Genomic DNA, 13,808 nt, shown 5'->3' on the forward strand with positions numbered 1-13,808 from the left:
AGTGCCATGAACCATGCTGATCCTGTTCTGCTTTACTCTGTAAAATTAACTGCTTCCAGCATGGCATACACTCCGTTGCACCATGCTGCCTGGGCAGAAAAAATCGATGTGTGCCAGCGCTGCTCGCTGCAGGGGCGGACTGTGACATCAAGAATGCGGTCAAGGACAGTATAAAAGGGTGTCATGAACCATGATGATTATGGTCTGTGCTAATAATGTACTATCGAGAAAAAATCAACTCATGTGTTCCACAGACCCTCACCAAATTGGAATCCTTGCATGAAGGAGCAATTTTCAATCTACTGCCTCTTCAACACTGCAATGTGGGCAGATCTTCGCCCCAGGGTGTCGTGTCTATTATATTTTAATCGGCCTCACTCCTGTTGCATACAATATGTGCAAGATTGGCATATTCTTGAGAGACGCCATCACGCCAGAATCGTTTACCTGAGCAGGTGCAGGCGGTACAATATTACGGTCCATCCATTACACGTATCAACATATTAGAGACGTTATGAGTCTCCGACATGTTGACAGGGTGCATGGGCAGGGTGCATGATTCAGTGGACGTGACTTTTCTGGAAATCATAAGTAATACCATATACAGGTGAAGTTCAGGCGCATGAGCTGGAAACAGAAAGGTTTTTCGAGCTACATGTATATTGTATCTTATGTTGGTCATCCTGGTACCTCAATCCTCCCAAACGCAACGCAACGGACGACGGGAACGAGGGGGGAAAACATTTATTATGGTAGACGCAACGCAACGCAACAACTACATTATGTGAGAGAGCTCGACTGAAGAGAGCGATTATTTGAAGAGACAGTTGAGAGAGCAGCAACGCAATATAAAGGGCCTGGGTAGCTATGGCAAACATGCGTGCGCAAGTAGGTGAATCAGGTGACATGCATGGTGCTGTGTGCTGTGCTGCCCGGCGGACTCTGCGGCGCTGTCTCGAGCGGCGAGACCGACGGCGCACACGGCGAAGCAACGGGAGTGCTGGAGGTGCCGGTGGACAGAGCGGGGGAGGCAACGGAGCAACCGGTAGAGAGCACTCCGACCCCGTCATGGCAAAATAGATAGACGTCGGGGCCGCGGCGGCGCGATAACTAGAACGAGCAAAAAAAAATGACAAAAAAAACAACCGAAACAACTGGAGCACGCAGCCTCAAGCAATCACCACCCCTTCCACGGAAGCTGACCCTGTCCTGCCTCTAAGGCGACGTAACCCCCAGGCGACAACACACATGAACGTCTGGGTCGGGGTGTACCAGGTCGGGGCGGGGTCGGAGGGGAACCCGGAGGAGACGGGGGCGTACCCGGAGGGGAACCCGGAGGAGACGGGGGCGTACCCGGAGGGGAACCCGGGGGTGAAGGAGGAGGGGTGGGGACCGAACCCGGGGGCTGAACCAGAACAGGAGCCGGAGCCACAGGGTGGGGTGCACCAAACGGGGCAGGCAAAAACATGGCTGGACCCCCCATAGATGGCATCGCCGTAATTCCAGGCGGAGACGCTCCCTGCTGTACCCCTGGGGGAACCACTACCTTACCGTGGACAGCCCGTAACCGATCGGTGTGTACCGTTAAATGCTTAGCATGGCGGGCCGAAGGAGGGGATCCCACCCGTACAATGGAACACACCACTCCCTTAATTACTTCTACCTGCCATGGCCCAGTCCAGGGGCGAAATAGCTTAGGGCTGGCACCCGGGGGCGGAACTGCATGGAGCCAGACATAGTCACCTGGTTGAAAACTGGGGGGTTTCACCCGCCTATCATAAGTAGATTTAGCCACCCGATGTGCCACTCCCAGGCGATCCCGGACTACACCAAACGCCCTAGCCAAAGATGACCGCAAATTTGTGATATATGCGGGCAGAGGCGTAACTTGAGGGACCCCCGGGGCAGGGAGAAAAAGATCAAGGGGTAAACGGGCCTCCCTCCCAAAGAGCACAAAATGAGGGGTGAATCCCGTAGCACGGTGGACACCCGTATTGTAAGCAAATTGTACCAGAGGAAGGTGGCGGTCCCAGGATGTTTGGTCGTCCGCGACATAGGCCCGGAGGGCCACCTGAATCGTGCGGTTTGCCCTCTCGACAAGACCATCTGACTGTGGCCGGTAAGGGGTGGTGCGGGACTTACAAACCCCCAACAATTTACATAAAGAGGAGATTAGGCGGCTCTCAAAATTAGGGCCCTGGTCCGAATGTAATTGGCAGGGGACTCCAAACTTCAAAAATACCCGGTCAACCAAACGGTCTGCTACGGTCTCGGCCTTCATATCCGGGAGGGGAATAATTTCTACCCACTTAGAAAAATAGTCTGCTACCACTAACACATACTTATTTCCACGAGCCGTGAGGGGAAGGGGTCCCATGATGTCCATTGCCATAACTTCAAATGGGGCACCTACGCAAATAGTACCAAGCGGGGCTTTCACAGCCCTGGGCGGATCTTTACCGCGCTCGCAAGTCGTGCAGCTTTTGCAATAGAGGGCCACATCCACGGACATCCCCGGCCAATATGCTACCGATCTTAAACGGGCTAATGTACGATCCTGGCCAAAATGGCCAGAAGTGCGGCCGGCGTGCGCCTCATTTAGAAATTTGGTGTGTAAAACTGCCGGAACTACTAATTGCCGTGCTAGCGATGGCAGTGTTTCGCGGTAGAGAACTCCCTCGGTCAGAGCTAGGTTCTCAGTCTGTGACATGAGGGCGCGCACGACGGGGCTGTCACCATCCTGAATGGGCTGAGCGGCCGCCAGCCGATCTACAACTACATGGATATCCGCATCCGCCTGTTGTGCCTGAAGAATTTCGGAGACATCTGGCGTAGAAAAACTAACTGCATTTACGGACGGCTCCGCTTCGAACTGGCGACTCAAACCGTCGGCGTTTCCATGTTGCAACCCGGGGCGATGCTGTACAGTGAAATGAAACTCAGCCAGCGTGCTCAGCCATCGCGCAGTCTGTCCTGTTGGATTTTTAAAATTCATTAGCCATCTCAGGCTACCATGATCTGTGCGCAACAAAAATGGCCGTAACAGAATGTATGGTCGAAAAGTGCGGCACGCCCAAACTACCGCCAGCAACTCCAATTTGGTGATGGTATAGTTCTTTTCCGCCGCCGAACACGACCGACTTATGTACGCTATGGGGCGCTCCAGGCCATCATTAGTCACCTGTGACAGTACCGCACCTAGGCCTGAAACGCAGGCATCCGTATCCACAATAAACGGGCGCGAAAAGTCTGGAAATGCCAAAATGGGTGCTGAACTAAACGCTGTGCACAACTTTTTGAACGCTAACTGATGAGCCTCTGCCCAGACAAATGGAGTCTCTTTTCGTAACAGGTCATGCAGTGGATGGGCCACCGACGCAAAATGCGGAATAAACCGTCGATAGTATGACGCAAATCCGAGAAATGATTGTAGAGACTTAAGAGACGCTGGCTGCTTCCATTCCTGTACCGCTTTAACTTTTCCCGGGTCCGTGGAAATCCCCTTAGCCGAGACTACATGCCCTAAGAAATGGACCTCGGCCAGCAGCAAATGGCACTTTCTAGGTTTTATCTTAAGCTTCGCTCGTCGTAATGCAGTTAGCACAGCCTCTAAACGGCGCAAGTGCTCCGCGAATGTGCGAGAAAACACAATAACATCATCGAGATACACTAGACAGTAGAGGGGGGAAAGGCCCCGCAGCACGGCATGCATCATCCGCTGGAACGTGGCAGGAGCATTGCAGAGGCCAAAGGGCATGCGGCGGAATTCAAATAGCCCCTGCGGAGTGATGAACGCCGTTTTCTGCTGATCCTTCCCCTCCACTGGCACCTGCCAGTAACCCGACTGTAGGTCTAACGTGGAAAAGTACTGTGCCCCACCCAGCCTATCCAGGGTATCGTCAATCCTAGGCAAGGGGTACGAATCCTTGTGCGTGGCATCATTTAATTTACGGTAGTCGACACAGAACCTAATTGAACCATCTGGTTTTTGTACCAACACAATCGGACTAGCCCACGGGGACACGCTAGGGGATATTATACCCTTGTCTAACATTTTCTCGACCTCTTCGGCCACAATCTTGACCCTGGGAGGGGGGAGGCGTCTCGGCCCCTGACGAATTGGGCGTGTAGCGCCGGTGTCGATGCAATGAGTCAAGAGGGGGGTCTCTCCCACATCACAATCATCTACGGCTATGACATCATTAAAACCGTTCAGTAAACTGACCAGAGCTTGGCGTTGGTCCGCAGTGCCAGCAAACCGAGAGAGATCAAAGCGATCCGCTGGTGTTGAATCGGACGTCGCTGACTGCACGCCCACTGCCACACCCTCGTCTGTTGAGACATCCGGCCGAGGGTCCTCCACCGGTAGGAACTGCCCTAGATGCATACCACGCTCCAACCACACCGGCACATCAGACACATTGGTTACACACAAGGGGACACTACCCGAAGGAGATACAGCGCACACAGCACGGGGTAGGGCATACCCCAAATCAGAATCAACAACAGCTTCTACCAGACCAATCATCTCGGGAGGGGCGTTGACTGCGCCCCGCAACAGCAATTGTGACCATGGGGGAATTTCCACAGCAGACACTAAGGAGATGGAGTAGCCCAGTTCCGGCGGAGCAGCAGGGGGGCAGACCCTGGGAGGGACCACCGGGGTAGGGGAATACACAGGCCATGTGATGCCACCCCGAACAATAAACGCAATGATAAAACTAAAAGCTAACGCGAGTTTGCACACTAATATCAGCCGAGCCGAACCGCAAACACTTGCTATTAAAAGCAACAGGGTCGAAAACCCAAACCACAACGTGCTCTGCACGTCTCCGCCGAACCTTGCGGCATGAACCGGAACTACATCCCCCCGTCCCCTAGACAATGGGACGGTGTTACCTGCTAACTTTAAACGGGGTGACCCATCCAGGTGTAGCGAAAACCCATGGGCTGCCAAAATGTCGGCACCCAACAAACACTCCTCAGTTAACCCCGCGACAGCTAAAACACGGGCGGAAAACGAAATATTGCCAAACTTAAATGTCAGGGGTAAACAGCCCTTCATGTCAAGGGTACCCCCGCCTGCAGTGTACAGTGCCGACACACCCAACTCTGAAGCGGGTCGTAATAAATGCTCCGCATGCGATTTCTGCACTACCGCAAAATTCACCAAGGTAATGGCCGCACCCGTGTCGACCAGACATGATACCACCGAGTTACACACATCAGTACTCAACTTACCGGGCGCGAAGAGACTGGTGCCAGCACGGTGGATGTAGAAGGGTACCGCATCGGTGACGGCCGTGACAGCACCCACCGGGAGGGCATCCGAGGACTCGACCGGAATAGACGGAGGGGAGGGCAGTGGAGCGGCAGGTGGAGTGCAGAGATGGGCCTCCGCCGGAGAATGCTCGAAGGCACATATGTCACACACATCACACGCATCAGACACAGAGGCAGCATTAGCAGGACATCCTACATCTGGGACCGTAACAATACCACCCTCAGGCACCGGGGACAACAGGTCCGGACACTCGGGCGCAGCCGAAGCTGCCAAATTCTCGGTTTCCCCCAAAGACAAAGGGAGGAAAGGGTCACACAATTCCATGGTATCATCGGTAAAGATCGGCAAAGCCACAGCAATACACTCTTCATCACATTCATCAGTTGGCTGTGGTTCCATGGTCGAGGCGGCAGGAAGACCCGCACCAGCCGCCTCGCCTAGTTTAAATCCTGTTGAGGGTGGGGGAGCCTACCCGACCCCTGTTGTGGCTTTTCGGGCGCCTGGCGCTTAGTGGAAAACGGTTGTCGGCGGCCTTGCGGCTGCGGCCGCCACTGCCGGCACTCGGCCCTAATATGCCCTAACTTCCCGCATTCATAACAACGGGGACCCTTACCCCTCTGGTAGGACCCCAGATCACCCCTGGTTTCACACAAAGTCTCCAGGAGACGGGTTTGGGTGGCGCACAATTTCTCGAGACTATGGAGCCGAGACTCTACCTCAGGTGCCGCGGCCGCTACGAAGACCGGCTCGCTAGCGGGGTGAAGCCTATCCTGAGTTTCCAGAACTACCGCTTTCTGGACCGCTTTCAGTAAGGTTGTTGGTTCGTGGTCCCCCACCCGTCGTCGCATTTCTGGGTCTAATGCATCAAGAAAAGCCCGGACTGAAACCGTGTCCGCAATGGTGGAGGGGGCCCCAGGGTAGGCTTTTGCCACTAAGACTTGGATGGCGTCCCCGAGTTCCGTTAGGGTTTCGCCCACCCGCCGTTTGCGAGCTTGGAGCTCGGTTTGGCGTAACAGTTCCTTCCCCTGGTCCCCAAACCTAGCCTGCAATGCCTGCTCAATGGTTCCTCTATCTCCGCGTTCGGTTGCGGTCAGGGACTGCAGCATCAAAGCAGCACTGCCGGTGAGGCTTTTACACAGGATAACCCGGGCCATTAGCTCGAGTTTTTGCCTTGACTCTGCATCCACTGTATCGTTTGGTTGCGCCACTGGAACATACCCATTAGCTTCTAGGCATAGCACATAGTCGTTTAGGAAGGACTGCAGGTCCTCCCTTGATGAGCCCGCAAATGGCTTGGGCATGAGCCACTTGCCCGCGCCCTCAACAGTGACCTTACTCAGGGCTGGCTGAGCCATAATGACTACACCAGTACGAGACCCCGGATCAGGTGGTGTTACGAAACAGTAATTTTTTATTTAATTTTTTTTTTTTTTTCAAAGTGCCAAACAATTTTTTTTTTTTTTTTTTCAAAATTTTTTTTCTAACAACACGGCATTCTGCAGGGCAAGTAGGTACAACGACACAAGATTTACGAAAGACAGATTGCACTGTTAGACCGACTGGCTGGAGCTACTGGAAAGTAGGCCTCTAAAATTACGGTACATACACTCAATGAACTATCGAAGGGACCACGGACCTAAGCCGGGACCCAATACCATGCACGCTCGGACAAGGAACGACACACAAAGCAAACTAGCAAGACCGGGTGCTCACCTGAGGAGGCGCGCCAATGCGGGGCCTGGTCGTTCGTAGTACGTCATCGATACGGAGGTACGGCGAGGAGAAGAAGAATACGAGCTGACGGCGACGCGTCGACGAGCTTCAGGGTCGTGGATTCGATTCGTTGGGCGCCAAATGTCGTCAGTTTAATCCGACGAACTGCGGCTCTCCTCGCCACTCCACACAACAACAAAAGACTCGTGCACACTGGGAGAGAGAGCGTTTTCTCTAACTGGCTTTCAGTAAAGGGACTGGAGAACTGCGCTCCAACAAAACGGACAAGAGAATATATTATGGGGACGTGGAGAAAAGAGGGGAAAAAGTGGGGTGAGGGATACTAAAGAGGTGCCTGTGCAAAGTACAACAAGGCCTGAACAGGACGGGAGACAAAGACGAACGACGGGGAAATACGACGGACACAAGACGGCAACCAGACAAATACAACGGAGACAAGACGAGAAAATGTGTATGCAACGGGGACGAGAGGATAAATAATGCATACGGAGGGGACAGAAGACGGTGCAGCGGCATGTACTAAGCATTCCAAGACGGCGCAGCGGCGTGTACCACGGGTCAGCAGCATGTACGACACAGAGACACATACGCAGCCACGTGTACGACAAAAGAGACACAAGCGCAGCCACAAGTACGACAAGAGAGACACAAGCGCAGCCACATGTACGACAAGAGACACCCGCGCAGCCGCATGTACGACACAGAGCTACAAGCGCGACCACATGTACAACACTTCCAACGGAACCAAGCGTTGAATGGGCCGTAGCATGGACGATTGGCCAACTTGGACTTTGGCCACCCTGCACTTGCCATCTCTTCCAGGATACAGCTCTGCGACCCTACCCAAGCGCCATGATTGCCGCTTCCGGTTGTCGTCGGCAATAAACACAACGTCGTTCACGACAATCGGAGTTGACTTCGACCGATGATACTCACTGAGACGAATGAGATACTCAGACGACCAACGCTGGTTGAGGTGCTCGTAGACGGTGTGGACATACTTGACTCGAGCGGACAACTGCCGTGGATCGAGTGGTCTGCCAGACGAGGCAATACCGGTTGCAAAGATGTCTCCCAACATCATGGCTGGAGTCAGCGGCGACTCGTCAGCTACATCCGTAGAAACCGGAGTGAGGGGTCGAGAGTTGACGACTCTCTCGATCTCCGTCAAGACAGTGAACAGCTCGTCTCGACTCAATGACGCTCGACCGAGAACCTTCTTCAAGGGAGCTTTCACACATGCCACCAGACGCTCATAGAACCCTCCATGCCACGGGGCAGATGGCGGATTGAAGAACCACGGGATTGCCACCTTGTCTGCGGCGGACTTGAACGTCGTAGCATTATCTGAACGTATACGCAGCGGCTTCCCACGACGGGCGATGAAACGACGCAATGCTAGCAGGAACACCTCTGTCGACAGGCTATCCACGAGCTCTAGGTGCACTGCGCGAGTAGTACCGCACACGAAGAGTGCGACCCACACTTTCTGAACATTTGATGAACTGCGCAAGTACAACGGACCTGCATAATCAATACCTGTGAGACCGAATGGCTGGTGGTGCTTCACCCTGTCTGAGGGCAACGGCGGCATCTCCTCAGCAGCAGTCTGTGCGCGAAATCTGCGGCAAACAATGCACTTCTCCGACACGCTACGAAGAAACCGACGAGCTCCGAGAATCCAGAACTGCTGTTGTAGAAACGCAAGCACGCTCTCTACACCCTGGTGCATTCGCTGAAGGTGAGCATCACGCAGAAACAACTCACTTAGATAACATCTGCCCAGGATGATCGGATGCTGAACCTCGTAGGACAGATCGCTCTCCTGCAGACGACCACGAACTCTGAGCAAACCAGCTTCATCCAGAAACGGAGACAACTTGAACAGCTTCGAACCCTTCTTCAGTGGCTCCTTGCTCCGCAACTGGGACAACTCCTTGGGGAAGCATTGCTCTTGGATGGCGCGAAACATCACAGACTCAGCAGATGGAATCAATTCTGCACGCGAAACACCCTTGTGTCGCCATGACAGCATACTTGCGACCAAACCGCGAGCTCGTTGCCACTTGGAGAACTTCTCCCACGGCCAAACAACTGGAGTGTCAACCTCCACAGCCGACACACGTGCTTCGGTGACGGACTCATTGGTGCTCTGAAACGAGATGACTGGTGGCCACTGAGTCTCATCGCTCAACCATGACGGACCATGCAGCCACATCTCCTTCTGCAAGTCACACACTGGGACACCACGCGAGACAAGATCTGCAGGGTTGCTAACTCCTGGACAGTGACGCCATTCTACTTGCAGCTTCTGCGAAACTTCTTGCACTGCAGCAACTCGATTAGCAACATACGTCTTCCAGTGATACGACGGCTTTGAGATCCAGTGCCATGTGGTTAGGCTGTCTGTCCACCCCACAATCCTTTCAATTGGCACTCTCAATTCATTGACGACAAAGGACAACATCTTCACGCCAAGACACACAGCCGACAATTCCAGACGCGCAAGAGTGGGACGTACAACAGGTGCAACCTTCGCCTTCGCACACAACAAGGAAGACGTCAAACCGGACACAACATAGAAACAACAGCCATAGCCCTTCTCGGATGCATCTGAGAATACATGCAACGTGACTGGAGCATCTGGAGTACACCCGATCCATCTGGGGATTTTAACGGAAGAAAGCGCTGCGAGCTCTCCCCACCATGAAGCACATCGGACAGCCAAATCAATAGGGAATGGGTCATCCCAACCACCGCCGAGCTTCCAACTCTCTTGCAACATCATCTTGCCTGGCACAACTGCGGGTGACGCCCAACCTAGCGGATCGAACACAGCGGCAACACAACGCAACAAAGCACGACGAGACCAACCAGACACTTCCTTGGGACACTCAACATCACCGAGCGCAGCCACCGAAATACAATCTGACTCGGTGTTCCACACAATACCCAGTGCCTTGGAACCAGCCTCGGGGTCTGAGGTCATCGTGTTCCCTCGCCACTTCCGCAACTCCATGCCTGCTCCCTGCAAAACATTAATGCTATACTCCTGCAGCTTTTCAGCATCCGCACAGCATGGCAAGCTAGAAACGCAATCATCAACATAAAAACTACGCAGCAACAGCTCTATGATATCACGCTCAGCAGCAGAAGCAGACTCGAATGCACTATCGAGATGAAAGCGCAGCACAGCACTAAGTATGAAAGGAGAACAATTCACTCCAAAAGGCAGCTTCTTTAAACGCCAGATACACATTTCTTCGCTACCTATCTCAGGCCAAACAAAACGCAGATATGGCCTATCTTCTTCACGCATTCCGATCATAAAAAAAGCCTTGCGAATATCGGCTTGTACAGCACATTCATACTCACGGAACCTGAGGAGGATACCAGTGAGATCCGGTAGGAGTGATGGCCCGGGATCGACCATGTCGTTTAGGGATGGTGCTCCGGTGCAGGCGGCGGATGCATTGAAGACGACCCGTGTCTTCGTCGTTGAGGCGTCGCTACGGAATACGGCATGATGCGGCATGTAATAGCCGGCTTCCTCCGGATGCGGTTCCTTTTCAACGGCATCCAGCTTCAAGTACTCAGTGATGAGGACGTCATCATACGCTGGACGTTGACCTCGTCTCTGTAGCTGCTTCAGCAGTGATTGTGCCGCTGCCATCGCTTGGTTGAGGTTGGCTGGCGGACGCTTCTCAGATCGCCATAGCAATCCCACTTGGTAATGAGGGCCTTGCCGCTCTATCGGGAAGTCCGGTAACGTCTCAGCTATTTCCGGCACCTCTTCCATCTTCCACAGTCGGTCAAGTTCAATACAACTCACACTGACGGTCGCTGACTTGGTTTCACTATTAGCCGGTCCTGACAGCACCCAGCCTATTTCAGTGTGCCAGGCCGTCTCTCCATTGATTTGCTCCTTGCGGAGAAGGAACTCATTGCAGTAGTCAGCTCCAATCAGCATGTGCACTTCGCTTGATCCGGCCTTTGTCGAGTCATCAGACAGCTGCAATCCCTGTGACTGCCAACGTGCAATTGTGCTGTCTGCTAACGGATCGAACCGGAGACCTAGCGACTTCTTTTGCCAGGCATTGACGGAAATGGACTTCGTTGCACCCTTGATGGTGACACGGTACCTGTCCATCTTTTCAAACTTCGGCTCCACGTCAAACGCCTTCAGCCTAACAGTTTGCGATCCAAGGTGTGCCGGTTGCAGCGAGTTCACCAGTGGTGCGGTGATGAACGATGCCTGCGCACCTGGGTCGATGAATATGCGTACACTGGCCTTTCGGCTAGGTCCTTGTACCTCAGCCACGCCGGTCATCAAGTGCACGCTGTTTGCACTACATTCATACGTACCGACTTTCGATTCGGCTATCGGTTCGGATGTTACCTGTTTGTCCTCTCTGTGCAGTAGACTGTGGTGTCGCTTGTTGCAGTGCTTGCAACGACCCTTGTTCTGACAATTCATCACTCGATGTCCTGGTCTCAGGCAGTTGAAACACAGTCCCTCTGCCTTGACGTACGCATTTCGGTGCTCAGACGCCATAGCTGACAATTTCTTGTTAGCATCATCAACGCTGACCGTCAAACACTCTGCCGACGCAAACGGTATACGTTTGTCGCTGGTGCTAGACTTGGCAGGCTTCAGCTTGCTACGTCCGTGGGCTGTTTGGTAAGCCATACCATCCTCCGCAAACGCCTTCAAGTCCTTCGCGTAACATCTCTTCTCGATCAAGAAGGCCTTAGTTTCTGCCGACACAGCTTCTAGCAGGACTTGACGTACGACACATCCGAACAATTCAGTGTCGTCCAGCTCACCGATTTGTCCGCGGCTAGAGGTACGGCTAGGCCTGGCGAGTTTTGCCCACTTCTCCGTCTCGCGCGTCACTCGTACCACAAACTGGTAGAAACTCTCATCACTTTTCTGCTGTATGGCCATCAGGGCTTGCCACGCTTTGTCGGCGGTCTTCCCATGCGCCATCAGCAGCTCGCGCTTCGCTTCGGCAAAGGTGTTGCAGCCATAGCATGCACCTTCCAACTTGCTGCCAGCAACAGCCACGCGCAAGCGGATCAGGTACTCGTCGTCGCTGAACTCATTTTGCTTTGCCACATCCTCGAACAGTTCGAGATAGGTCTCAACAGTCTGCTTACCGTCGAACTTCGGCATCTTGATGGCAGCCCTCTTGCTCGCTAAACTGCCATTCGTCGTATTCAACAAAGTGCTCTCATCACTCTGAGTCTCTCGTGTGTGCTGGACTTGCAACTCCAAATCTGCAATCCTCGCAAGCAGCTGCTCGTCATCTTTCCTTTCCAATCTACTTCCTGCTCGTTCGTCGCGCTCTCTTTCTGCACGCACTTTCTCCTCGTGCTTCTCGATACGCTCCTCTACGTAAGTACGCAATGCCTCTCCAGTGTAGCCATAAGCTTGACCATTTGCGATCAGCTTCGCTTCTACCTCATCCATGTTCACGCGTCTCGATCCTGGCGTGGTCGCCAAAATGTTGTGTTCACTACTAACACCTCAAAAGTTTCAGGATCGCACAGACGCCACAAGACAAAAGGTCACGTAATTCTTTACGGACTATAATGAATGAACAGTAGAATACATTGAGAAGAAGAGACTGGAAAAATACGAACTACATCGGAAAGAGAACTCTAGAACACTAAAGAAAAACAAACCACAGCATCAAGGAAAAGAACAACGCATGAGGGGTAAAGCGCTGGCCAGCCACAACGTGCGTCCAACTTTGGCATGAGCGTACAGAAGAGCGTACAGCGCTCGGAAAGCGGAAGCTAAATTTGGCCAAGCGACAGCAATAGTACGGCGCGAGGCACATGAGCAGTACGAGGCGCGGCACCTATACGCGTGTGCGGCAAACATTACACACCATGTACCATATATGCATGAACAGCGCGGGGCGCATGCTAACTCATTCAACATCAGTGCGCGGCGCAGGCATCTAGCTAGCTGGCGCAAGCATGATCATAATTGCATGCCATCACGCAATCAGCGCACATAAATCGCGCATCAAATAAATAAGTAATCAAACACAAATCAACACATCAACTAAATAAATCAACGAGCTAGCAAGAACACAATTCAAAAATGCAACGAAGAAATAATTACTATTCTAGTCGGTTATTCGCATGGGACCAAGCGCAATGTCCAAGCTGATGAACTGTGATTGCACAAGGTAAGCCCAAGCTCCTGAGCTAACCGTTCTGGTGAGCAGTCTTCTTCGCGCTGCAAACACACACTACACAATGTGTCGTATCTCGTAACAAGTACTGTACCAAATCACAACGAACACTAACAATACGCAATAGTAAACAATAATCAAAAACACTACGCAAAAAAGCAAAGCAAGCAGCACCTAGCCAGGGAGACAAGCAGGAGTCACGGTCGCAACGAAATCTCGACGACACCCCAGAAGACCTTTCTCCGACACGATACACAACAATCGGTTAACCGTTAATTCTTCGTAACCGGTCTGCAACCGGTTAATCGGACTAACCGTTTGAGCCCTAGTAAAAACAGCAACAAAAACGTCCATCCTCCAGATCGTCCGGAATGATCTGCTGTTCAATGTGGTTGCTAGAGCTGGCACCTTTCCCCTGACTTGAGTCTTGACTGACTCTTGACTACCATGTAGCGCACACGATATGTCAACCGGACCTTCAACTTGACAAACCTGCAAGAAATCACCACTACCTCTTCAATATACAGTGCTTCATGGAATGAAAAGCCTTGAGAATGTGCAGAGATGGCTGTTGGTCTTGT

At 52.8% G+C, this 13,808-nt stretch overlaps 1 protein-coding gene across 1 annotated transcript; it reads right to left on the reverse strand.

The window, feature by feature from the left end:
- Positions 1 to 7,724: 7,724 nt before the first annotated feature.
- LOC135829268 (uncharacterized) lies at positions 7,725 to 12,491 on the reverse strand. The gene has a single exon (XM_065341671.1). The coding sequence runs from the start codon at positions 12,489 to 12,491 to the stop codon at positions 7,725 to 7,727; it is 4,767 nt and encodes a 1,588-aa protein (XP_065197743.1).
- Between the last annotated feature and the right edge of the window lie 1,317 nt (positions 12,492 to 13,808).

The sequence above is a fragment of the Sycon ciliatum genome, chromosome 13 (genome assembly GCF_964019385.1).
Source record: "Sycon ciliatum chromosome 13, ocSycCili1.1, whole genome shotgun sequence".
In the NCBI taxonomy this organism is placed as follows: Eukaryota; Metazoa; Porifera; class Calcarea; order Leucosolenida; family Sycettidae; genus Sycon; species Sycon ciliatum.